Raw genomic sequence first — 26507 nt, forward strand, 5'->3', positions numbered from 1 at the left:
CAGCTTATAGGGAAACATTGCTCACCTTTTAAGTCAGGGGCTGAAATACTTTGTTCTTTAAAGAGCTTCACACATACACTTATACCCTAACTATGTTGATTTACCAGAACGACTTATGTTTTACAGATTATGTATGAACTTGCAAGTATATTTTAATATCGAAAAATTAATTGATGCAACTATATACAAGGAATGAAATCTGATTTCTGTTAATATCATGATCCGTGTAACAGATTAACATCTGGTTCTGAATTCCCAAATCTCGGCTTCCAAACTCTTCAGAAATTAATGAGAAAGTCAGTAGAAAGTTTCTACATAGACCATAGTATTATTTTTTCATGTGTGTTTTGTTTTACTTTATTTAGACTGGAAAGATATTCTGTCTTACCTGCATGAGTTCAGAGATCTCCCCTCATCACCCGTGAATGGGAATCGTATCACTGTGTCCTCATACGTTATAACTCAAAGGAGAACACTGATGGAAAACAGCCAGAGAAATTCAGCCCAAACCATGTGACGAGTTGTATAAAACAGTTGTTCTGCTTTCCACTGCTCTGACCTTTTCCACTACTTGTGGTTCAAGGCACTTTAATCAGTGGATTTAGAATTTGTAGTATAATACAACTCTTGATTTTCAGACAGCAAAAGCCTCTTTAACCCTCTCTTATAAATCAGTGTAGAATTTCTCTCAATCTAAGAAACTCCCTGAGTTTGTTGTTTCAGTCCTAACGTCTCGCACTGTGGGTGTCTTGCACTTGATTTTGATGGGATCAGACATGGACCTTGAATCAGCTCCATTAATTTTATTGATAACTTATTCATTGATAATTAGAAGATACTAATTGAAATACTAAAAGTGCTAATCACTGTTTTTATGTGCAGTTATCACCAGATGGAGAGGGTAACAGTTACTCCTTAGAGTTTGGCTTCCAATGACGTGAAGAAAATCCCTCTGTCTGAAGTGCTGTCATGGCCAGGTAACCACGGTTTCCAGGAGAGGAGCATGGCTGGAGACATATAAACCTTCACAGGAGCTCTTCAGGTGTTTGCCAAGGCCCTGATTTCAGAGGTACTTATGAAAAAAAGATTTACAAAGGCATGCGTGCTATCCATATGTGGCTTTCTATTTCTTAGATTTGCTTGGGTTGTAGTGTGTGAGATGTTGCCATTTTATTCGACAATTGCATTGGCACCTATTAGGTAATAGTGTGTCAGGGTACTGTGAGGGCTGTGTGAGGGTCTCTGGCGTCCGAGGGTGCTTCCCAGGGGATGGCAGGGCAGGATGTGGCAGCCAGACCCCTGGCAGCCAGGGGTGGGGCGGGTAGGAGGCAGCATTGGGCACCTCCCTGAGGACTGGAATGGGCTGAGGACAAGCTGGGAATGTGAGTCACGGTGAGAAACACATCATGGAGGAAAGGGAGCGTGTGGTCAGGTCCCTTACAGACATGGTTGGACTGACTGGTTAAACCTCGAGGGCTTGCTTTGCTCAAGGGTGATCTAACCAGTAATTTGTAATTGTCTGGGTCAGGTAGCTGTTAATAGAGAGTAAGCATTTTTACTTTTTCCTGCGTTTGAGCGCATTTTGAAATGAAATCTCCTTGCTTCCATTATTTCTTTAAGTGGAATGATTATTTGCTGTTACCGCAAATATGCAAATGTCATACAAGATATTTTGTGTGCTTGTAAATTCAACAGACATTTTCTTGGCACCTCAATATTCCATTGATGCAGCTGGCACTCTACATATCTTTATGCTTTACAACCACCCTTTCCCTGACCAGAAGTAGGAATGAATGTAAGAGAGCAAATGCACAGAGTGCTTAAAGATCTCAGATTTGTATCTCTCAAGATCAACAAGCTAATCATAACGAATTTGTTCCTTTTTCATGAGTGATAGCTCTTAATTCTGGCCACAGTTGGAGAAAATAATCATGTTGAGAAAGTTTGAGTACTTAAGACCCAATTTATATCTCAGATATACAGGTGATAGCAATGGTACAGGCTTCACAGGTGATAGCAACAGTACATGCTGCCAGTGGCTTCTGCTGTACCCCCCGTGTGCTCAGGTTTTTTGTCAAGGAGGTTATATTCATGGGATAATGTATTTTAAAGAAGCTTTAAATAAGAGATGTGTTTGTGGCTGTTAGGACTGGAAAAGTAGAGAGTAGCCTTGAAAGGAGCACAGAAGCTTTGCGAGAGAAGTGGTTGGTGACAGAGGAAAGATTTGAGCAAGAATGAGAGAAAGGGGAAATGTCAAGAAGCAGGGCAATGCAGGAAGGCAAAACTTTACCTGATGTTATCTGGGTTGCTGGCCTCCTGAAAAGCTGCTTCTCTGCCTTGCTGCCCACTGCGCGGGTCAGTTCTGCTCTCGCTGTACAGGATGTGTATTGTTATCCCATACAGCTGGCAGTGGAAACCCCATTGCTTTACTTCTGCAGCTGAACCTACAACATTTCTGTATGTTTAGAAGTGATAACGGGCGGAAAGGGTGCTGAGGTAGTGAGTCCTTCTGAGAAATTAGTGTCCACCTTGCTGGCTCTTTAAGTTCACAGAAAATATACGCTTCACATTGAGCACTGCTCTGGGACTGCGGCCATGACCCAAACTGGAGACGTGCGCCTCGGCAAGGACGCAACCCCGACTGCCCGGCACGGTGCAGGAGGGTGCCTGCGCTGGCTCCTGCGTGTAGCCTGGGGCTGGAGCTCCTTCAGCCACCCAGTCCATCAAAGCCTATCACAACTCGATTCAAAGCTCTCCTAAATAAATGAGCCTTTCAGCTGATGTCAATAGGATTTCTAGTCTCTTTCCCATTCCTCGGCATCCTTGTGTCCCCGGAGAATATAATCAAGCACAGGAGACTATAACAATCAGGGCTTGGAGATTATGTAGCATCAGGCACGGCCTTGAGGAGTCATGTTTGCTGACATTAAGTTGACTACAGCTTTATGGTCATTTTACACATGACAGCATGTCAGCCGTGTTAAACCTCGCTGGAACAGGAGATTGCCTATGACTAGCTGCTGTGAAATTGAAATGATTTGTCTGTGTCTACGTGGACTGAAAATCATGGCTATTGTTTGCTAGTCATTGCAGTTTCTCAAGCCTCTCTTCTAATTCAGTGTGATTTTGTAGTGGAGACAAGACATTAAGGGGGTTCATGATGCAGGTGTGTGCCAGACCCCCACTTCTTCAGTGCGTCCCATCAGCCCCTCTAACTTCAGTAGAATTTATTCCAAGGGAAATCTGTGCCACTGCAGAGGGAAGTATTATTCAAGGTTATTTAGGGTAACAGAAGTGAGATCTAACTGACATGATTTCTGTGAGCAACCTGTAGATTAAGGTACCATTTAGCGTAACTGTTGTAGAATTTAAGCCTGTGCAGTCCTGTGCTTTTGGTGTAACTGTATAGATAGTGATGGATGTGCTAGTCTGCACCTTGAACCAAAGACATTTCGTAAATAAGGATTACTCCTGTTCTCGTTTTTTGGACTTAGCAAAGCTATATAAAACTTGTGGTGTAGTTAAACAACAGGACAATACTTTGAGTATGATTTTTGAATGTAATTCTGTACAAGTCAGCTATATTTTGCTTTAAATTAGCATACAAAAATTGAAAATGTTTTGACCTATTTGTTTTGACCGAACGGTACAGAGTTCCTGCATTTTGCATAACCTGACCACTCCGTGTGTCACAAGGAAAACAGAAATGCTTTATTTTAAGTTTTTGTGATGTTCTATTTCATGCGACTTGAAGTACACTAAAGATTGGGACCAAGATTTTAGGCAACACCTAGTACACATTCTAGTACAGAACATTTTACAAGAGAAAAGGAATAAAAGCTCTCACTGAAAAGCTGCTGGTGTCAAATAGTCGTTTATTCTGCCATTGTTGACTTGCCCCCCTCTAAATGACAAGAGCTTAGCTACCAACAGGAAACAGTATTCCAACAAATGCTTGTGAAACCTTGTATAATTCTTGTCACATCAAAAGCCTATGTGGAACTGCGTGCTTTTGGCTTTAGCGCTCTTTTTTTTCTTGCACATGCAAAAACAATAAATGAGGAAATATTTACGCTTATCAAGAAAGAAGGCTACTGTTTACAGTAAAGATCCTTCCCCAGCACATCAATGAATCTTAAACTGCATGTCTGAAGTTTGGGTGAACTTCAGGGTTGATGTCACATATCGTGCTCAAAAGCTTTTTCATCATGCTCTCCATGTTCTTGTGGTAGCTGCTAGTGAGGTTTCGGACAGTTTCTGCTGTTTGCTCTTCTATTTTAGCAGAGAGGTTACCTTGGGAGCCCATTACCTGAAAAGCAGAAGTCCTCTGAGCAAAATAAAAGGTTAGAGATGGCTGTGTTTATTGTATGTTTCTTCATCATCTAGCACAAACATAACACAAACACATCACAGTGCTTCCTAACAGTAAGGGTATGATCTAGGTTGAACTGTACGCATAAAAACAGGATTAAAGGGAACTCTTTCATATGCTCATTAGCAATGGGAATCTCCCCATGTAATGAGTTTCCCAGCTCACTGTGGGAACAACATTGTACATGTTTTGTCTTTTATATCGCTCATTTTAATTTGTTTTCTATTTTAATGACTAGTCAACTAAGATCTATCACCAGTGTGCTACGTTTGGCCTCACTGAGAATGAATGTAAGGGCAGCTAAGGAGCAAAACATGGGAAAGCCTTCCTGACAGTGCATAATTACAGTTTCAGAGTACTTGAGATGTCTTCAGCAGTTAGTGATGTATAACCCTCAACAGGCCTCAGACAAGGTCTTTTAATGTTACATTTTCTTATCTGGCGAGATACCAGACAGCTTCTGGCACAGTTAATATCAGGACATTCGCTTAGAATTTAATTGACTCTAGACTCGCTGAACGTTTTAGCAAGGTTATGTTACAAACAGATGCATGCGTTCCAAATCCGTGACTTTGCTCCCTCCTCCCCCACTGCCCCAACATCCTTTGAATTCTTCCCTTATGGAAAAGTTCTTCAGATACCGGCAGAGAAATTGGTTTCCAGCTAAAGAATTCCCCAGAGGAGAGCAGAAGACATTTCTGCGTGCTGACAGAGTAAGAAAGAAATAAATAACATATAACATATTCTTCTTGTTCCTGCCATGGTTCTCTGGGTTGGACTAGCAGCTGAAGCTAAGCTGTGACGTTAGTGGGATATCTAGAAGATGACCAGAAACAAGGGAGGAGTCATTAGCTGTATTTTCCATGTGATTTCAGACCAACTTAGTCCTTAAAAGAAGGAAAAGTAACTGAGTTAAGATCTTTTGCACAAATCACCTTTGTAATTCTATTTATCGGTACCTGGCAATGTAGTAAGAAGTTTTTCCGTAATCCAGATGTAAAATACTTTCCAATTTGGAAGAAATACAGGATGTAGACATAATTGTAAGTATCAGGAAAAGATTATAGTTTTCTATAGTAACTATTTTTAGCTGGTATTTTATTTTAGCTTTAGACAAGTTGTAAGGGTCTCATGTGGGAAAGATTGTACAGCTTAGACTAGATTTATGAAGCTGATATTTTCCACTAGGGAAAATAACTTTCTAAAGATCCCAGATGGTTGCATGTTATCCAGCTACTAAATATCTTTGAAAAACCTCAAGAAAAGTATTATAATTTTAAGAAGAGCCTCTGTAGACAGGGAACCTGTTCTCTCAGTTCATGCTAATACTGTAACTTGAGATAGTAGATTCTTACTCTTCTACCTTTTTTTTTTTTCCTTTTTTTTACTTCTGGATTTGAAGACATTTTTCTTGTCATAATGCAGACAATGCTCTGCTTAGTCTATGATTTCTGCTGACCTTGAAGGTCTGTCCTTTATTTTTCCTCATACTGATTTTATGCTCGTGTCATTCCAAAGTTGCTAAAATGTTACATTGACTTGTAAGCCACAAAATTCGGAACTAGGCCTCACATCTCCGGAGTTTGGTGATCTCAGATCCTGAGTACAAAGACCATGAGCAAAATTAGTTTAAGATCAGGGCTTAAATTTTGTGTATTTTGAAAAAAAGATCTTGCATATTGTCACTCTAACTTCAAATTAATTGTTATGTTGTTTTGCTGCTGTTGTTCGTTCTGGACTGATGTGGAACATCTCACAGTATAAGCAAATTTACCCCAGTTTGGAGAAACTACAAAAAGAAACTACTACTACAGAAAGTAGAAAGAGGAATAGCGTTAAACAAAACTGTGACAAAGAATTAAAAATACTTGTGTCTGAATACCTGTGCCAGTAAACTGAACTGGGCATCAGACTTTCCTCTGCACTGGCTTAGCTGGAACTCCTGACTGCCTCCCAGGCACAGGTTAATAATGATGACATTGTCTGGGCAGATAAATGTTCGACATAATGGGGTCAGAGAACGGGAAGGAGGACTGCAATGATCTTGTACAACATATTGTTATTTGAGGAGCAATATGCACTCTGTTCCGCTTGTGTGAAATGTGCAGTCGACAAACGGTGGCCTTTCCCTGCAGCTTTTAATTTTGTTTGTGATAAAAAAGTCAAGTTCACACCAAAGCAACGTCTTTTCTCTTCTGCTATTTTAGACCTAAAACAAGAAGTCTGGTTTGACTGAAAAGGTGAACAAATTTTAGAGGTGTTTTTACCTTATTTTAGTGTGAGTAAACATCTGAAATGGTACATATGAGACAATTCCACCTGGCCTGGCTGCGTGACAGTGTGTCTGGGGGCTAACAGTGTATGTTAGAGACTGTGTGTGTATAGCTGTTCCTAAGGCTTATGATCTCTGCTGGAGAATGTTTTTTTGTGAAGTGTGACTGAAATGACAGGTTTGTAAAGTAGTTTTTATTTGACCTCTTTGCCTTTTTTTGTGGCTGCTTTTACACATGTAGTTTCCTTGCCTTTGCACAAAACAAGCAGGGAAAAAAAACAAGAACAAAAACGTAAGAGGAAGGTCACCAAGTAAAAAGAGAACAGTTTGTTGAACCTTCTTAAAAATACTAGAGAAAACTGCAAGATGGCATAAATGTATAAAAGAACTACAATTCAGGTATGAAAATATCAGCCAGACCACTTTTACTATGAAAATGTAGTGAAAAACTCCAAAGTTTGGGTGATTTCAGTTCATCAAAGACGTAGTCTTATATGCAGTCAAAAAAGTCAGCTACAGTGGAACAGAATAGAAAGAAAGATTGTAAATCTTTGCTTTTACTGAAACCTCCAGTTTCAAGACAGGAACAAGGTCTATCTGGAGTTAAAGAAAGAGGACCTAAAAGTATTAAAAGTATTAAAAGTTAAAGAGGACCTAAAAGTCCTCCTAAAAGAGGACCTCCTTAAGGGAGGTAAGTCTTCAAAGGACAAGCATGAAGCAAATACAGAATATGGACAATTTTTGGTGGTGAAAGTCCACAATATCTTCTACAGATACATTCAAAGTTTGTGAAGAAGTCAAAATGAAGCATATACACATCACAGGTAGTATCTGTGCAATTGATGTGTTCAATCAGCATGATCAAGTTGGTTCGTAGAAGTCTCCAGGTAACACCACTCGAAGCTGTTTGTTTTACCATTGGGCACGTCGGCACTATGAAAGAACATGCAGCTCTTACTTACGTTTGTTTGTTTATTCCTAAATTCCTTCTCCCTCTGTAACCGGTAGTGGTCTATCTCGGCTATGGCTTCTTCTTTGGCCTGCTTCAGCCTCTTTCCCTTTCCTAATGGAGGAAGAAACAGGGATTTACTTCGCTCTTGTCACTGTATCCAAAAAGATGAATCTCTCTAAATCAGAGATGTTTTACATTGCACACAGACAAAGCCTTGAGCAAAGTCAACAGCAGCTTTATTTGCACAAGAATGGTCAGAAAAGCCAAAGTGATTTAGGCAGGATACTTTTTGATTGAAAGCCAGTCAGGCAAGTACCCATCTTCTGCGACCAACTCCCTGTGCAAAAGCACACATCAAAATGAAAAGCTTGTTGGTTTGCCAACAACAGAAGTCTTTTTGCAACTATGCGTTTTCTCATAACACAAATGATTTATTATTTTTTAAAATCACAGCTTGGTGTTTAAATAAATATCTAACTTTCCTTCATCAGCACTTGTAGCAGCCAGATAACAGATTTTAGTTGTCACTGATGGGAAAAGACGTTATTCTGTAAGATTTGCTGTATTGATTGGTTGCCAGCATCCCTTCATCCCACACCAACTGGATTCTGCTTAGAGCTGGCAGATTTCCAAAGTACCGCAAGACACGTCTTAACCACTACCAAACCGAGCTGCAACCTTCAGGCTTTGTCCTCTTCTCCCTCGCCCTTTTCCCCTAACATTTGTTAAAGGCAGAGGTGAGCAATTAAGAGAAAAAGGAGGTCAATTGTATTCTCTACCACTGTGCTGAAAATATGAAAGTGATTAAAAAGTCTTTATTTTTTTCTGTTGTCTTTAAACAAGAGGGTGATCCATAAAGTGACGCTTTAGGCTGTAGTGGAAACTAGAGCCTTCCTCCTGAAAAGGCTTATTTACGTGCTGAATTTTGTTCCCTGTGAATAGTTACCTTGTCTTAGGTAAAATGCTAAGGGTTGGCCAAATCAAGCCCACGTAAGTCATTGGAGGACTGGGCGTAAGGTAGTTCCTGGGTCTAGCAGGAGTGTTACATAAAGGAAAGGAGTAAAAGGTTTGATGGGAATGTGATGCTTAAGTGAAGGAAATGCTGAACATGCCATAACCACCCCATGGTGATGCGTCTGCCTGTTTTCTATAAAGTTGGTAAGGTTGCATGGATCTCCACAGGACTCTGCTATGTTAACTTTGTGAGGAAAAAGTAACTTTCTAAATGATGGGCTGTAAACCTCTTGCATTGAAACTTGATGGAATGTTTTTTGAGTCTCTTTCTGTTGTACAGCTAGAACTTTAAGAGTGGGAGTTGCTTGAATTATGGTGTCACAAGAATGAGAGTGTGGAGTCTGGGCAACTGACAAAAGCATCTTGATCTAATGCATTAAATATCCATTTATTTGTTTATTTATTGTAACCACTTACTTAACGTCACTAAGCAGTATGAATACTTTTGGAAGATATATATTTTTTTAATCTTCCAATTCAAGCATGAAATCTAAACCCAGTACCTTTTCTGAAATCCTAAGGAACATTCTCCAACTGGGCTAGAAAGATGAGTATCAGTATTTCTGATTTATTTTCTCCAGGCTGCTACACTGGAGTGGCTGCACCTGGGCTGGGCTTCTGAAGCCTTATCAGGTGTAGCCTAGAGCAATCTGCTTCCACTGAGCATGGCACAGGAGGAAGCTGAATCTTGGGAGGAAGACTGTTGGTTTTGATACATTTGAGATTCAGCAAAAGCCTGGGTAAAATGCTCGGTCCAGTGGTAAATTTTTTGCCCAGCTGATGGCTCCTTCTGGAATTGTTATCTGTGGATTGGTGAGTGGAAGCAGAGAGATGCCCGAAGCATGGATTCACTTTCAAAGTCTTGATTCCTGGACTGTTTAATTTTTGTGGGTGTGCTTATTGCAGGATCTGACTGTGATTTTATAAAGGCTTTTTGCAGGAAGGAGCAGCCTGGTGAGGAACTGAATAGCTTTATTGACTCAGTTCATCGGTGGATTGCTCTTGCGGAATTATATTTCTCAGAGTCCTTCTGCCACTGAGGCACTGTACTTATGTATAAAGGGGCAGAGAGGCAGTTTAAAACCTAGGATGTACTGTCCTAGAGTTTGCAGTTATTTGATAAGGGCTGATTCCCTCAGCTTCTGTCCCTCACTGTATGAAATCTTGGGACTACTATGCATGAACTGACAGATTTATGTGAATGCCTGGCGTCAGTCTGGACAACAAAATTTGGAACTGGGTTTAGGTCTGTATTTTGAAGCTTCCCTTATTCTCCTCTCCAAATTTGAAACTGATCAGCCTTTTCTAGAGTTTTCCTCTAGGAGCAGAGCCGGGGGGTGATCCTCTGAAGCTAGAAGTTGAGAGCAGTGACTACAATGAAGCTCTGCCAATTTCACCAGCTGAGGAACTGGATCTCTATAGCAAATTAAATTATTTCAAAATCAGTGGGATTTTAATTTCAAATTCCATCTGGGGGGCCATCTGTAGTAAATATGTTGCATATTTGGCCTCCAGATAGATAAATAAATCCATTTAAAAGGCATAAAATGCAGAGAGATTAACTGTAAAACAACAGTTCATTTGCATCTAACAATGTAGCTAGTGAACCAAAAAGTATATATATACATACATGTCAGCTCTTGACAGTGCATGGCGTAAGCACAATGTATAGGGTGTCACTGTAGGGTGGCAGCCATTTCATTTTTCCATGGTGCCTTTAGGATTGGCACAGCAGGAACCGGCTGCTTCCTATTTAATTAAGTGGAAAAGCTGTGAGGAAATTACTGCTGGTTCAACAACGTTGTGGACAGAATCGGCAACTGCCAACATATGCGATAGTGCATATGCTGCACCTGATTAAGTTAAGCAGAAACTAGAGCTTAACCTGCTGTTTCACTAGAGACAAACCAAAATTAATTAATCAGTCTGTTATTAACCACTTGTCTGCTACCTTAGTTGTGCAATACGAGATTGCCTTTTCAAAGTCTTACTGATCTTCTGGATGGGATTCTCTGCAGGGCACAGCCAAGCTGAAATCACACCTTACAAACTGAAGGGTGGCAGAGCATTGAAATCCAGTCAAGGTCATGCAAAAAGAGGGCAAGAAATACAGGAGGATGGGTACACCAACCTGACCCTATGAAATTTCCTCTAGGAACAGAAAGGTCAGGTACAGAAGGCTCCAAGTTTGAAGAGACTTTTGCCCCAAAGGGCATGCTGTGGGGGCCAGATTTGCTGCTGCCCCTTTGTCCCTCCTTCCCATCCTTGAAGCAAAGCAAAGCAGCTGTGCTATGCCTGGTTTCCCTGTCCACTGTTGCCCATGATTACAGCAGCTGACAGCCTATAAATTTCTAGGCATTGTGTTAAATGGGCCAAATCTTAACCAATTTTCTGTAAAAAGTCAGCCCTGTATTGGATTTTCTTATCTAACCTAGGAAGGTGTTATTAGCATGGAGAAAGGCTGTATTCTTCTTTCTAGGTATTTCTGTGATGTTAGTAAAATACCTGGACCTGGTTAGATCCAGGTATTTTTAGGTTGTTGGGGTTTCTTAGATGTTGCAAGAAAAAGACAGTAGAAAGAAAAAATTGTGTATTCTGATTCACTCAAACACTGTTATCTTAGTTTCCAAAAACTGCCATGCTAAAATTGGCTTTCTGTTTTCAAACATATCATCTAGGCTTCTAGCTCAATTTCTGCATAGAAATCATGTCATATGAAGAAGTTGCCAAAAATTAATCACATTTTCTTTAAATAGGACCATTTCAGTTATCTTCAAGAGTGTTAAATTGTCTGAAAAATGGAACTTGGGGATGCTCATTTTGAGAAGACTATTATGCACTTTTAATAAAATACAATAGAAGCAGCTGATCAGTATGTATAGCTTTTTCATTAGATAAAATACGTCCCGGATATTATCCGAGAGAGTGCGATGGATAGAATTCTGTTTACAATATCTTATTTTGATTAACATTTGTTTTTAATCTGATTTCCTTAAATCTTTCATGTGAGTTTTCATTTTATTAGGCACTCAAAGTTCAAGCCAGGATATAAATATCTATAGGAAAACAAGTTTTGCTAAACCCAATGTTCATGACACGTTTGTTTCCCTTGTTTTACCCAAAAGGATCTTCAGAAATTGGTGTCTTGGCTCTGAAAATGCTCAGTTATTTCTGGGATCCAAATTATGCTTAAAGCAAAAACGATAGATAAAGCAGTGCTGTGTATAAAAGGACAAAGGATTGCAGGCTCTTTTGGTTTGTGTTTAATCAATTTAATAGTTTCATCCTTGCGTGTGTGCATTTCCCAACAAACTATTAATAATTTGTCAGGTATAAATGACATCCAGCAGTGATACAGGAAAGATACTGCAAGCCAGGATAAAGGGTATTGAGCAAAAAGTATGAAAAAGCATGTACAGAGGGGCTTTAGCACTATATTTTTGCTTTGCTTCATGTCTTATTTGCTGATTTATTTTTTTTTTAGGTATCCGGAGTGCATTTTGCATTACAAACAGCTGCACATATGTCAGCAAAAACTGGGCTTATTATCTGTTTATATACAATATTATGCGTGTTCACACTACATTATGATCTGGTTATGTGAGTATCAACTGTAAACACTGAAGGGTTTGCATAAGGGTAGTTTTGCTAATCACATTTCCTTGAAAATGACTTTTCCTGGTTGTGTCCCATGAATAATCTGCCATTGGTTCTTCTCACGTTACAATGCAAATAGAACAGTCAGACTGTTGGTTCGTACAGTGGTGTTGCGCAATGTTTGCGGTGACAAAGGAGGTCATATGTACAGCTGAGCAGGGACAGGGCTGCACTGGCACTCCCTGGATGGGTTCATTGCTTTCACTTGCAGCCCAGACCTGCAGAGTGCCAGGCTCTGAGCAGAAGCTGCTGATCTGAACTGGTACCAGGTGGATCCGGACTGGCATTTTCTGGGGTGAAGCAGCGTGTCCTCACTGTGTTTCACTGAATTGTGTGTGCACAGGTTACCCGATGGCACTGAAATATTGGTTGCATTTCATGTATTTCCTTTTATCTTAGTTTTTCTCTGAGCACAAAAACTATGTGATCATTTGTGCTGATGTAACTGCAGAATCACTCCGGGGAAGAGACTGTTGAAGTAATTCTGACTTGGCATAACCAGATTTAGTACTAAAAGAATTCCTTTTGTCCTTGTCCCACAGTATTTAAATTATGCTGGCATATTTAGGTATCTAAGGGGGTGTTAGTGACATTGCTATGAAAAATATTGAAATTAAGGAAAACATGGAAATTTTTTCATTTTTTATTTTATTTGTAGCTTCACTGCAAACCTCTTGTAATGTTGAATATAATAATGATTGTCTAGGTACAATTATTCTGTTAGATTAGCTATAATGCTTGGTTTAGCACAAAATCCAGAGTGGACTAGTCCTTAGAAAAGCCCAAATCAGAAACATTAAGGCCTGACCATGCTTGTGTGATCATGAGATCTACAATTTACAAGAGCTTTGCTTGTTCGCCTCTGAGTAGAAACTGTTGGCAGTATTTAACGTGGACAGAAAGATCGCCTGAAGTCTTTAGGCTGCAGATGAACATGCCAGTTAGTTATTTAAACTTTTTTGCCCTTGGTCTGCTATACCTAGGCATAAAATCTCTTAGAAATGCTTGCAGTTTTTTGTGGGATCACACAGAGCTGCTGAGGCTGGAAGGGGCCTCCGGGGTCTACTCCAACCTTCTGCACAGAGCAGGCTTGGCAAGGGCAGTTCCATCAGGGCGTTATCCAGCAGGGTTTGGAACATCTCTGAGGATGGAGACTCCACAGCCTCTCTGGGCAGCCTACTCCTGGGTTTCACCTCCCTCACAGTTATAGAGTTGTTTTCTTATGTTTAAATTTGTGCTGTTGCCTCTTGCCCTTTCAATGGATGCCATTGAAGAGAGTCTGGCTCTGTCTTCTTTACCTCACTCCCATCTTCTTTTTCTCACTCTAAATTTTTATGTATGAGAAATTTTTATTTTCCTTAATTTTTATAAAGGAAAAAACCCCACATTTGGCCTTAAAATTAATAGAGAAGAAAGTAATATTGATTAAATATTTTTACTCTAAATATTTTTACTGATAGACAAAATTCTTAACAGTTGTTTTTCCGTAGCTGCTGAATAACTCCTGCCAGTGTATTAGTGTTGAGGTAAGCATAGGCAGTGGTTTATTTAAGCTTCTGACTCAGAGGAGTCTGGAAGATACTTTATCTGTAAGAAGCCCTGTGCTTATCACAAGCACTCTGCGTGAGGCTGAGGGTGATGACAGGGGAGTGCGTTTTTTGCAGAGTACAGTAAATGCACCTATAACTATGTCTGAATTCTGCAAAACGCTCATCTTTGGTAATTATTTTATGTTGTAATGATACTTTTATTTCTGGAGTTCCTTAATTTACAAAACCTCTTTTTAACTGGCATTTTTAGGAAAAGTTACATTGAATTTTTGGTTTTGAAAATGAACCCAGATGAAATGAAAACAACAAAAAACAAAACCAAAAGTAAAGGGTAATCAACATCAAGCTATCACAGCTAAAGGCCTGATTCTGCACTCTGTGTTCAGACCAAACTCCCACTTGCTCTGCTGGGGGCTGTGCCTTTCCAGGTCATACACTTTCTTGCTTCTCGCTTTGGGAAACAGTGTGTTTCCTCTGCCCTATACGTGAAGGGAAGAACCACCCTATCCAGAGCACCTTGTTAGACTATATAAGGGTTGAATCACTGAATTATTGCTTGTTTTCAGGCTGGGAGCAGCAGCAACCTCCAAACACCTTATTTCGTGAGCCTTCTGCTTTATGAAGGTGGGAGAATTTCTCCCCCCCGCCTCGATCTCCCCCCTTTGTTGCTTCAGCAAGGCACAGGTAGTGGCTGGGTGCTCAGGGAAGGGGTGTTACCTTTCTACTTACTTTTTGTGTACTGCTGTGCAAATTAACATGTGACACTAATAATTAATGAACACACAGCAATGCTGATTTGAGCGTAGGAGGGATATAAAAACTACACATTATTTTTGTTTAGCTTCCATTTCTCCCTGGAAAACAAATTATATTCCTTCATCACTTTCTTGCTGCACATGACATCATCTTCATGCATTTTAGTTGAATTCTGCAGGACAATGTTGTTTCCTGCTGCAGGTTTCTAAATCGAGGTAACTCCATGAAACAGTGTTAATGTTTCAGTCCTGATTCAGACTAGTGACTCATGTGGTTGGTACCTATGTTCAGGAGAAGAAAATCACCATGTTTTGAATTAAATCACTGGGAGATAAATGCAGAAAATGAAGGAAATAGATAATGGAAAAACTCTGCCAGGAGAATTACTTCTTTGATTTAAATTATTCTAGCAGACACTTTCATTTTTATATTTGTTATTATCAATTATTTGCTTATATATGGCTAGAACAAAAATATTTGAATTTATCATTATTGGATACCTATGCATGCTTTGCCCTGGGCATTTAAGCATTCAGTAAACAAGATGTCTATTTTAAATTGAACATTTAATCACTTGCTGATTACTTGTACTGTGTAATACGACTTATATGAATGACCTATTACAGTACTGACAGTGCCTGTTATTGTGCCATGACTTTGATCACTATCACTGTGCTGAAGTCTCCCTTTGTTTTCATATAATTTTTTTTGAAGCCCAGCTGAGGTTAAATGGCAAGTTACTAGATTTTGTAAGTAAAGAGGAACACTGAAAAATTTATACAAAACCTATAAAGAGAAATAGAGAGTTTGGAATCTGATGCTCCAGAGCTGACAGCCAGAGGCATGTAGGCTTCTAGTTTAAATAGCTGAGGCAGGCCGTAATGACATTATCGGCATTGAGATAAAGCAAGAATAAATCTAGCTGAGAGGATGAGTATAACGAAGAAAATCTTGTTTAATGTAATAAGGTGCATGTGTGCACACACACACAAGCACACACATGCATACAGAATTTTAAGCAAATTCTGAATGTTCAGGTTTGTTTAAATGCCTGGCTGCAGTCAAGGCACGGCACTAATGCAGGTGAGAAGAAAGACTTGGAGCAAGCACAGCTGTGATGTATGCAGATGAAATAATGTTGTTTTTCCGTGAGCCACTGTAATTCTAAAGAGCTTACAGTTGAAAACTACAGTAAAACCAGGCCAACTACTTACTTTTTTTGGCTTCCTCTAGTTTGTCCTTGGCACGTTTTTCTGCCTGCAGAAGCTGCTGGATTCCCTGAGACTGGCTGGTCATGCTGATTGCTGAGGCTGGTGCGCTTCTGCGGGGACCGGAGCTCAGAGGGAGTTTTATACAGCCGCCAGGCTCTTCCTTGTGCTTTTTGTTCTGTCTGTTATTACAACAACCTTCCAGATTGTGCCAAACCAGCCGGCTCTGCCTGGATTGCTGCTGGGCGAAAAGGCCTGCTAGTGCAATCAGAAAAACACAGCGGTGAGGTTGAAAGGAATGTTCTCCTCTCCTCAGGGTCACTGAAAAGCTGAAATGTCTGATTAACACATTGGGAAAAGAAGAGCAGAGCACTCCAAGTGGCTTGTAGTTTAATGGGGATTTTTTTTTTTTTTTTTAAATCTTCTATTGCTGAAGTAGAATATAATTAATCTTGTCAGAGGAACTGAGGAAAAAAAAATTGTTTCTTTGAACTTTGTTTTAATAAACCTTCCTATGAAAGTGAAGAATCAGACTCAGTCAACAATTAGTTTTGGTTGAACACAGTGAACTGGTTGTAGGCTTCTGTTTGGTGTTACTTCTTAATGTTCTTCGTTAGAGTTTTTTCAGTTAAAAAAAAAAAATCTTAATTGGAAATGAGTTCGTCAGGGACTAAAATTTAAAAAAGCATGTAGTGGTTGAGCTGTGCTCTGTGTTTTAATCTGCCAGGAGGAAGATGAGTGCTGTGGTGGGAAGCCGTGGGATTAGCTCTAAAATACAGACTCTGGGAGGTATGACTGATGGTCTAGATCTTACTTTCAAGTCCTACTAACACACACAACAGTCAAACAAATGTGTGAGTGTGGCTGTAGGGGCACATCCTGCTCCCTACGGTAGGAAAGAATGTCTTGGGGGCTACTGCACAAATGAGCAGCACATTTGTATTTTGAATCCTTATAAAAACCCACAATGAATCTCTCTGTCAAAGGTACTTTGGCCATCGCACAAGAAGGGGACGTGTCAAGATGCATAATTAAAATAGATTTTAAAAAATACTTCATAACATGAGTAAAACATATATATTGCAAGTTCTTGTGTCAGAGTTGTGTCAGGACTAGAGATTACCTTCTGATGTAAATGGGTTTTTCTGGCTGCAATTATAGATGTACATATATATTTCATACATATATGTGTACATATATGATTTTTGCATATATATATATAATGAAATAAAATACATATATTAAAAAATATTTGGTGCTGTCTGCTAATGGCCCTTGCTGTAGGGCCCTTTCTTTTCTGGGGCTTCTTAGGGCAGCTGTGCCATGCTACTTGCTTGCTGCAAGGCTGTTACCTGGTCCTTACGAGGAAATGTGTACTGTTGTTATGAAGCTGTCGGGTTTTTCTTCCTCCTCAAATAGCTGCAGGCTTGAGGGAAAGTGGAGAGAGAAGCCACTTGCCCTATTACTGTCTTCAGCTGTGCTCTGAATGACAGCAGCACTGAGACTTTGAAAAGGAATTTAGTTTTCTGATTTGTGATCTCATGGAGTCAAATTCCACCCAGGCTCCCTCTCGGGGAAAATGCCTATTTTTTACAGCATATTAGTCACTGAGTTTCTTCCTTCATCCAGAAACTGCATGAGATTCCTCCTCATCCCAGCACTGAAATTGGAGGTCTGCTCTAGCTGCAAGAGAGCAGACAAGGCACTATTTTTAGAAGATTTTAATGCATGACCTTGAAGTTTATTTTCTTCAGACGTATAAGGAGAAGTGATAATCAATTGTACAGAAAATGTGGAAACTGTAGGGTTAGTAAGCCTGTTGTGCAATTGGGGCTCAGTTCCGAATGATCTGATCGGCAGAGAAAAGCAGAAGTGCAAAATGAAAGTAAAAAATGAAGAGATTTGGTTTACTTGGGGCAGGAAACTTGGGCTCAGAACTTTAAAGCAGTAGTTACTTAAATATTAAATAGGAAGTGGAAATGTCAGGCTTGTCTCAGACATCAAAAGTATATTCCAGGCAAAGGGTCTTGTCAAGCAAATCTCATCACTACAAGAAATGTTACAAAACTTCCAGCAAACTAAACTGTTTCAGAGTTTCTGGACTTGGCTAAAAGCATCAGAGGTCAGACCCTTTGATTTTCAGAGCTGTTCTCAGTGCTGTAATTATGTTATGTGGGCCTCAGTAATGATCTGAACCTTGATATTTACAATCTGTTAATTTTAATAATTATTTCACAGAAAATAGTTCTATATGATTAACTTTTATGGAAAAAAATCCACCCTTGAACAGATTACAAAGCTCTTCCATTGTTAAAAAAACTCACACGTTTCTTAAGCAGATTATTTGAGCTGCAGATGTCACAGTTCACATACTGCAATGTTGTTCTGAATAAAAAAATAATTTCAGTTTCTAATTTTCTCTGCAGTTAGTTCATATACAGTGTGGTGGTGTGGCATGTCATGCTGGCACTCCTCACGGCATCAGGCAGGTATTGGAGAGGATGAGGGGATCAGGCAGGGGAGAAGATGACCATTTATTTTGGCTGGTGCTTAATACACATTTTGTCAGACTCCACACGATGTAACTGCCACTTAAAACTAATTTCAAAGCTTGTCTGAGGATGATGGTGATGATCTCAGACTATGTTGGCATGGCACCTCTGTGTATCCGGCTTCATAGATAATTCATTAAAATAAAGTAGGTTAGCCACCAACTGACCAAAAAGGCTTCTATTTCATCACACAAGCTAATAAGAAACTTCTCTGTGTCGTAGTCACTGGCTTTCTTTCCAAGTCAGCTCCAGACTCATTTAATTACAGAAGAGAAGCCAATGTGGTGACTGGTGATGGGAGAAGAGAGGTGTTACCAGGGAGAGAGAGAGGGCAGAGAGGTTTGGATTTGTTTGTTTATTTATTTATTTAAGACTCCTCCCTTTTCTTCTCAGCATCTTATACAGCTATCTCAGTCCTCAGAATTTCCTGAGCCTTTTCTGGTTATCCCCACTGACAGAAAGGGAAAAATGGTTTCAGTTCTGCCATTCTTGCTCCCCCAAGCAAAGCTGTGGAGCAAGGAAATGAGTCTTACATGTGATGAGAGACCCTGCTGAGCTCCCCCTACTCAACCACAGTTTAACCAGCAGAAACGCTCTAAATCAGGCATTTCTAGTTTAAATGGAGATTGTGCAACTGCTACCTTCTCTCTGCAGTGGGAAGGTCAGGGCCAGTGGGTAAATTCAGCCCAGTAGTTCAGATTATTTTATTTGGAAAAAAATCTGCTTGCTATTACTCAGATTGAGCCTTACCTAGCATGAATATAACAACTTCTCAGTCTGTCTACCACTAAGCAGTAAGGCAGTGCTGTGGCATCCTTTTATTGTGGTTTTATGTGTGCACAGGCTCTTCTGTATGTAGGAGGGCAGGAGGCAGAATTTCTGCTGAAATGTGTTTGAGTTGAAGGTCTCCCATGCATTGCCTCTGTGGCTGTATTTCCCAAAGCACACACGTTTTTTTAATCACTTTTTTATTATTAAAAATACTCTTTCCAAATGAGCTGCTGTGACTACTAAGTAGTATGCTTTGTTCAGGCTACAGCTTCAAAGCACCGACATCGATTCAATGATAAAACATGAAAATCAGCAGCAGTCAGGCAGGGCAGCTGGCGCGGGGGCTTTTGTGTGTCAGTGTGCGCCTTTTGTTTTGTGGCTCGAGAAAGGCCTGAGTAAGGAAGAGCAGGGCGCACACCTGCATAGCTTCCTGCATCACGATGGGAACTGCTTTTCTGATGAAAATGGAGCGCCTTCAAATGGAGTAAGATCTATCATGTTGAGAAAGAGTGGGGGGCTCCTGTCAGAGTTAGTGTCAAAAGGACTTTGTGCATAAATTAAAAAGTATGCGGCAAAAACCATCGCACGTTTCTCAAAATCATGGCCTTCTCTTTCTGAATTCAACAACCACGTTTGCTTATTTTAAAAGAAAAACAGTTATGAATCCGGTACTGAAGATGTAATTATGTCTGCAAGCTAGGATTCTTGCTACGGTGTTTTCTGACAGTGATGTTCTCGCTCTGTTGTCATCAGTGCATTTGTCCTCAGCAGCCTGAATTCCATCCAGAGGCCTGGAAAATATGGCAACAAATAGGTAAGCAAAGATGAAGAAATATTAAAACATTGCCAGAGGCAGGTTGCTGCCATACTGTCTGGGTGAGCTTATTGACTGCCAGCCAAGTCTGTTGACACAGCCCCAGCTTCAACTAGCATAGCAGTCTGCCTACCCTACACTGAACACCTGCGTGTAAACCAGCTCATATTTTTTCCTAAATTTGGCCTGTGTCTAGATGTGAGTAGTTATGTTTGTAGCTATAGTTGGTTTAGCATTCAGAGAAAGCCAGTGTGAGCTGTGTGATTAATTATTTTTTCTAAAAACATCTTCAACTCCCAGGAGAAAAGAAGAAAAAAGAAATATCCTTTTTTTTTTTTTTCCACTAGCCATGTGATAATTCAGGTAAAGTAAATAATAATAAAAAAAAAAGTGAAGAAAAAAAAGTATCATAGTCTCTAAAACTTCCTATTTAATTTAGAACTTGATCATCAGTATGGTTGTGATTATTTCCAATTCTCAGTGTATGGTGTGTTCATCCCAGGCAGCAAGTAAGCCCCCACCCAGCAGATTGCTCACTCCCCCACAGTGACATGGGGGAGAGAATCAAAACAGCAAAAGCGAGAAAACTTGTGGGTCAGGATAAAAACAGTTTAAAAAGGGGAAGGAGTAGGGGGAGATGGAGGCAAAGGGAGTCACAAACAGACCAATGCCCAGTCAGCCTCCAAACAGTGGCTACTTTGGAAAGTCCAAATCCCCAGTTTTATTGCTGAGCCTGGCGTTACGTGGCACGCAGTCGCCCTTTGGTCAGACTGGGTTGCTCTCCTGGCTGTGTTCCCTCCCAGCCTCTTGCCCACCCCAGCCTGCTCCCTTTGGGGGCAGAGTGAGGAACAGAGAAAGCCTTGACACCCTCCAACCATTGTTCAGTAACACTTAAAGCATCCATGTGCTATCAACATGTTTGTTACAAGCCCACAACGTGTGGGCTGTGATGAAGCAATTAACTCCATCCCAGCCAGACCCAGCACACAATGTTTCATTTCAAGTAATGTTTCCTCTTTTTTTTTTTTTTACCTCCAGTGCAGCTATTTGCTCTCTTTCCCACCCTTCTGCACAAAGAGCATGCTCGTCCCTTATTACATTCTCTCCGTAATTTTTAGTATTGCTGCCTTCCCCGATAGAAGTTTGCAGCCTCAGTGTATATGTGCAGGCAGGCAGGGAGGGGAGGGGAAGTGGGGAGCCACGTAAGTATATTTTGAACTGTGTAGGCTAACCAACAGCTCGCATCTATGTCACAGCTCAACGTTCACTTGAAGAAAACCAAGTGTAGGATATCAGAAAACTTCAGTGCTGTCTCAAATTAGATATACCAAAATCAACAAAGATACCACAAAGAAAATAGTTCTACTTTGCAGCCTGGAGGAGCTGAACCTGTAGTCCTCTCTGCTGTACTTATGTGCTGCTGCTTTGTATGTAGTTTAAGGTCGTTTAACCCATTTGCTGACCTTCGACAAAATCTTAATCTTCTACTCAGTCATTTCATTGTATTTCATTCCAGCTTTGAGTGACACCGGCTTCAACTGAAAGTGCATAAAAAGAATAAGAAGAATTTCCTTTCTTCTAGTGAAAATATTAATACTACAATAGGAAGAAGGAAAGCTTTTTTTTTTAGTTGTCATAAAGCAAGTGATTGTTTGGAAAGGTAACACACAAAACCTGAGGTGAAAAATAACGTTATTCCTGACAAAATTATGGAGGTGATGGGGGTGTTTTTCTCCTTATTTTGTAAGACTCACTTTTGAATTAGTGTTCTTAAACCAGGAAACTTATGCTAGTATGCATGTGTTCATGCATTGAGATATAAAATCTCTATTTCTTCACTTTCCAGTGCCTTCTAGGATTTTTGGTTTAATAAAAAAAATAATAAAAATAGAACTTACTCTCTCTTAATAAAAGAAATCAGAACATTAACTAATTTTAGCCTATTCACCACTTTATTTCACATCTCTGGTATTTCTGTTCTCTGTTTCTCTTTTGCTCCTCATGTGGCTGAGAGAGTAGCAAGTCTTACATGTCAGGCAGTTCCTCATCTTAGAGGGGAAGGACTTTTCTTGTCAAGCCATCATGCAGTAAACACCATTGCTTTTTTCTTTTTATATATATATATTTTATTTTTTTTCCCAGTCCCTTGGTAACTCATAGCAGTTTGAGTTTTGCTTTGCAGAAAGTAATTCTGCTGATGAGGATCTCTGTATGTTTTATATAAAGCCTTTGTCCCTCTTGCAGGCTTGGAAAAGAGGTCGAAATTCACCATTAGTTTTGCTTTTCTTTCAAACACTTCACTTTCAAGTAATTTCAGAGCTTAGCTAAACTAAGCATAGTTACAGCATGTCGAATGTGTCCTGACTTCTAGTGTCAGACTTCTTTAAAAGCTGGTTGATTTATGCTGCTGCGTGCAGAGCATAAAAAATGCCAGCGCGCCTGTGCACAGCACGCTTCACGTTTTCCTACCGTGAGGAATTTTGCTACTTTCTCTAGCAAGGATATGTATCTAAGGCCTTCCTTATATAAGGTTTTCCTTATATTTTCAGGGCTGCCGCTGCAAAAATCGCGTCACGTTATTTTCTCTGGTGAATAGTTTGGGCCATGCTACAACGTGTTGTCGACCGGTCAGTGTTTCTAATCCAGTACTATAATTTATGCACATGGTACTCTTTAAGCCGTGAATGCTGTGGCAGAGCTTGTGAAGGAAAACCTGGGAAGAGCACTCAGGGAGACAGTCAGGTTCCCATGGGGAGCAGGACGCGAGGCGAGGGAGCAAGGCGCGGGGTTATGGGCTGGTTTGAGTAGCGGGACTGGGATGGAAAGGTGAAGGCGGTGGGAACCAGCTGCAGAGGAGCGGAGGCCCTTGGCACACCTCTTCGGAGGAAGAGGGAGACTCGGCTCTAAACTTTGCTTTTGGCCCAGTGTTGTTTGAGGTTGTCCGTTGTGTGGGATGGAAAAAACCAGAAGCGATGATCCGGAGGTAGGTCAGAGATGACGTGTATCATTGTCCTGGAAGTGTAATAGACTGAAAAAGTGCATTTCTGACAGGAATTGCGCTTTTAACGGTGGATCTCGGAGCAGAGGCCGCCATGGAAGTGCTCCTCATGTGTCTCCCTCACAGCTTCCATGTGGAGACGTTGGCTCTGTATTTCTGTGCTTATTGCACAGAAGTTTTATGGTTCAAACGTTGCCTGGGAGATGCAAAGAACAAAGAGGAACAAAGCGTTGTACAGTAGGAACATTTTGGAAGTTCCTTTTCTGCCCACAGGGAGTATTTTCTGGCCCTTTGGAGAACCATGAGATTTCTGGTATCGCATAGCATTTTAAAGGGGAATGTCTGACCACCGATCTGTGCTATTTTAAAGTCATCACAAAAGCAAGGCAGATGACTTTTTTTTTGAATTTTAAATTATTTATACTTTTAAGTATAAAATGGAACATCGTTAACATGCAGTTGATGTTAATACAAAAGTTTTCTCTGGTAAATATATTGTCAGACAGAAGGTGCTGGAAATGACAACATAGACAAATTATTTTCAATGATAATTTAATTATTATTGATCAAATTACTATAGGACTGAGCAGCTGCCTCAAATATTAATTAGGCAAAAGAGTTGGAATTAGGCTACTGTGAAAACAGGAAACTATCTGTATTTCTGTCTGAAGATACTGTGAATATTTGCATTGCTCTTTTTTGACACTATGGATCACAGCAGAAGCAGCATGAATTAAACCTCATCTCACAGAGTATGGTACAGGCTATAATAGAAGTCTCTCAAAAGAAAAAAATCATTGCTTTGAAAAACCTCAAAAGATACATTAAAAAAAGAAGCTTCATGCTTATGGTAAGATAACCCTTGATAGAAGGCTACACAATATTGGCCTCAAAACCCTCTTGAAATTAAATTAAATCCATTGAAATTTTCAGTAAAGATCTAACGAGTAATAACTTTTATTCTGTCAGTGTGCCCTACTGGATCCTTTTCCAAGCCACCTGAGATCCTCCTCTTAATAGCAGAGGTGATTGTAGATATGTGTCCTAGAATTCAAAATATTACAGCAGTTCAGCTGTCCATTTCACTTCTCTCCCTTTTGTAGGTAGAGGTGAACCCTCATGCCAAAGTACTGAGAATCTCAGGAATTGTTATTTTTTCTGCCTCTTTCTGGTGACTCATCTCCTCCTTGCCTTCAGAACAAAAAATGACTCTGGCTTTATGAAATAACTTGTGATGGTACAGAGAGCAGCACCTGCTGCTCAGTGTTGGCTGTCCAGAGCCTCATGTTCAGTACGACCTTCAGGCAGGCATCTGCATCCACCTGCATGTGTAGCACTGCCAGCCCTTTCGCTAGCTCCTACAGCTGTGTTTTTATGAAACCCACCAGGGATAGAAGAGAGGGATAGAAATGATGGTGAAAAGACAAAGCTTTCTCCTTATGAGCTGCAACGAGGTGGGGGCAGTAGGGGCAAAACACTCACCTATGAACATCAGATAACTGTGTTGTTTTACAATGTCGAGCTTTTTGGCTGTTGTGCAAACGGACTCTAACAGCAACAGGTTGATATGTTTTTCATAATGTGGATACTATGTCCATACTATGTCCTATATATTCCAGAAAAAAAAAGTGTGTTACAACAATGGGGACTGCTTGGAAGCATTACAGGTAGAACACTATCAATATTCCTATAAGTTCCCAGTATAAGTTACCGCCTCTCATTGTAATATCTTTGGCATCAGTGTTTTCTTCTGACCCTCTCACATTTCTGTTTTTGCAGTTCTGCACTATGTGTGAAACACTTATTATTACGGCAGTGATGATACTGAAGAAATAACAAGGCTCTACGGCATAGAAAGTTGTGTCAATAGGTATGTGAATTAAAGGGTGGGAGGGGAGCTGGCGGTAAGAAGTTCGGAAACCTGATGCTTTACAGTAACTTTGACTTCCTCTATACAAATTTTTACTGTTTTGAAGTTTGCAGATTAAAAATATAAAAGGATGACTTGGTTATGGGAACTTTCCCCCTCCTCAGACAGTATCTGATAGGCTTGTTACCAACAAACCTAAGGTTTGTGTGAAAATAGAGTTATGCCTGTGGCTAGATGTGTGTTGTGCTGTTATTTGGCTCACAAATCTTAATAACATCTTAACATATTCCCTTGTCAAAGAATCTATGTTTATTTTAGAAAACTCTCCTGAAAAATGATTTTGCAAGGAGAACTTTCAGAGTTCTCTGCAGGAACGTGATTTGAATATATTGAACCCTACCAGCATTTGAGGATGAAAACGCTTTGGTTCCTCATCTGCCAGCAGTTTGCTTGAGCGCAAAAGGAGCAGATTAGTGGTGCAGAAAAGAGGTGTCCTCAGTCCCCAGAGGCAAGAGCTATGAATGCTGTGACATGACAGAACCTCTACCACACAGCCTACAGACAGCCTGTCTGTGTCCTGGTCTGGAGAGGATGCAGAGGTGACCCAGTCCTTTCCTGTACTGCATGATGTCTTTCAGGTTGTCCAGCAGCTGCAGGCAGCAGTGGGGAACAAGCAGTGCACACCCGCTACTTCAATGAGTGAAGTTTCATTTCTAGTGTTTGTTCAAAGGACGTGTTGAGTTCAGCCTGGCCAACAGCTAAATGCCATGCAGCCGCTTGCTCACCCTCCCTGACCCCCAGGGGATGAGGAAGAGAATTAAAGGGGAAAAGGGAAGAAAACTCACAGATTGAGATAAGAACAATTTAATAATAACAATAAATGAATATATATGTATAATTATAATAATGATAATATATACAAACAAGTGATGCATAGTGTAATTGCTCACTACTCGGTGGCCGGTGCCTGTCCCGTCCTGATAAATGATTCTGAAACAAGTAAGTCCTGACACCGCAATCCCAGATGAGCAAGATGCCTGAAAAGAGAACAAGAGAGAGCGAGCACTCTGAGAGTGGGAAAACTGCTGCATGCCTCTGGTAGCATTCTCTAGCTTGCACTAACATCCACGTGGGAAAATAGAGAGGCCTGAGAAGGCTGTATTTCCTCCTGTGAAATCACCTAGAGCTTAGTTAAATGTTTTTAGGCTTATGGTTTTCAGTAATGTTACTAAATCTCAGCCTCTGCACAGAAACCTTAAAGTGGCAGACCTCAGAACTTGAGCAAAGATCAGTGTAACTATTGGGAAATGGCTGGAAGGATTCATTTCGTTTACTGCAGTGATTATACAGACTCTTGATGCTCAGAGTTTTAGTAGAAGGTGGGTGGCAGTAGGGTCTATGTTCGAGGGAAACCCTCACATTAAAAAGAATGTTTCAAAGCAGAAGTATTCCAGATTCCCATAAGAATGGAATGACTGAGGAGTGGAAAAGAAGGCAGAGTCACTCCAGAGTGACATAAACAAAAACTTTGCTTCACTTTAGAAATCATAAATAAATTTCTTCTTCTTGACCATTCATTCCAGAGGTGTTTTTTTTTCTTGTTTGTTTTCTAGCGAAATGCCGTAAAAATGGAAAGAATTTCTAACAGTTTTAGTATGGAAAATTCAGTTTGGTTTGTTTGTTTGTTTTTTTTGTTTGTTTTTTTTTTTTTTTCCCCCTAC

The 26507-nt window shown here is 40.2% G+C and overlaps 1 protein-coding gene across 2 annotated transcripts; it reads right to left on the bottom strand.

Moving 5' to 3' along the window:
* Positions 1–4135: 4135 nt before the first annotated feature.
* Positions 4136–15869, bottom strand: ATP6V1G3 (ATPase H+ transporting V1 subunit G3). Of its 2 annotated transcripts, XM_086617631.1 has the most exons (4): positions 15781–15869; positions 12767–12777; positions 7607–7707; positions 4136–4309 (listed from the first exon to the last, which is right to left on the bottom strand). In XM_086617631.1, the coding sequence occupies exons 1-4, from the start codon at positions 15867–15869 to the stop codon at positions 4136–4138; spliced, it is 375 nt and encodes a 124-aa protein (XP_086473757.1). The 2 variants fall into 2 exon arrangements, with proteins under 2 accessions (XP_086473757.1, XP_009976199.2); XM_009977897.2 differs by lacking the exon at positions 12767–12777 and having other exon boundaries at positions 15788–15869.
* Between the last annotated feature and the right edge of the window lie 10638 nt (positions 15870–26507).

Source organism: Tauraco erythrolophus, chromosome 10, assembly GCF_009769465.1.
Source record: "Tauraco erythrolophus isolate bTauEry1 chromosome 10, bTauEry1.pri, whole genome shotgun sequence".
Taxonomy (NCBI): domain Eukaryota; kingdom Metazoa; phylum Chordata; class Aves; order Musophagiformes; family Musophagidae; genus Tauraco; species Tauraco erythrolophus.

Bases quoted from the DNA above. Each gene is read 5' to 3' on its own strand.
- ATP6V1G3 (XM_086617631.1), bottom strand. From the start codon at position 15,869: ATGACCAGCCAGTCTCAGGGAATCCAGCAGCTTCTGCAGGCAGAAAAA. The intron at 4,310-7,606 runs GTAAGTAAGAGC...TCTGCTTTTCAG, and splicing joins TTAGGAATAAACAAACAAAC to GTAATGGGCTCCCAAGGTAA.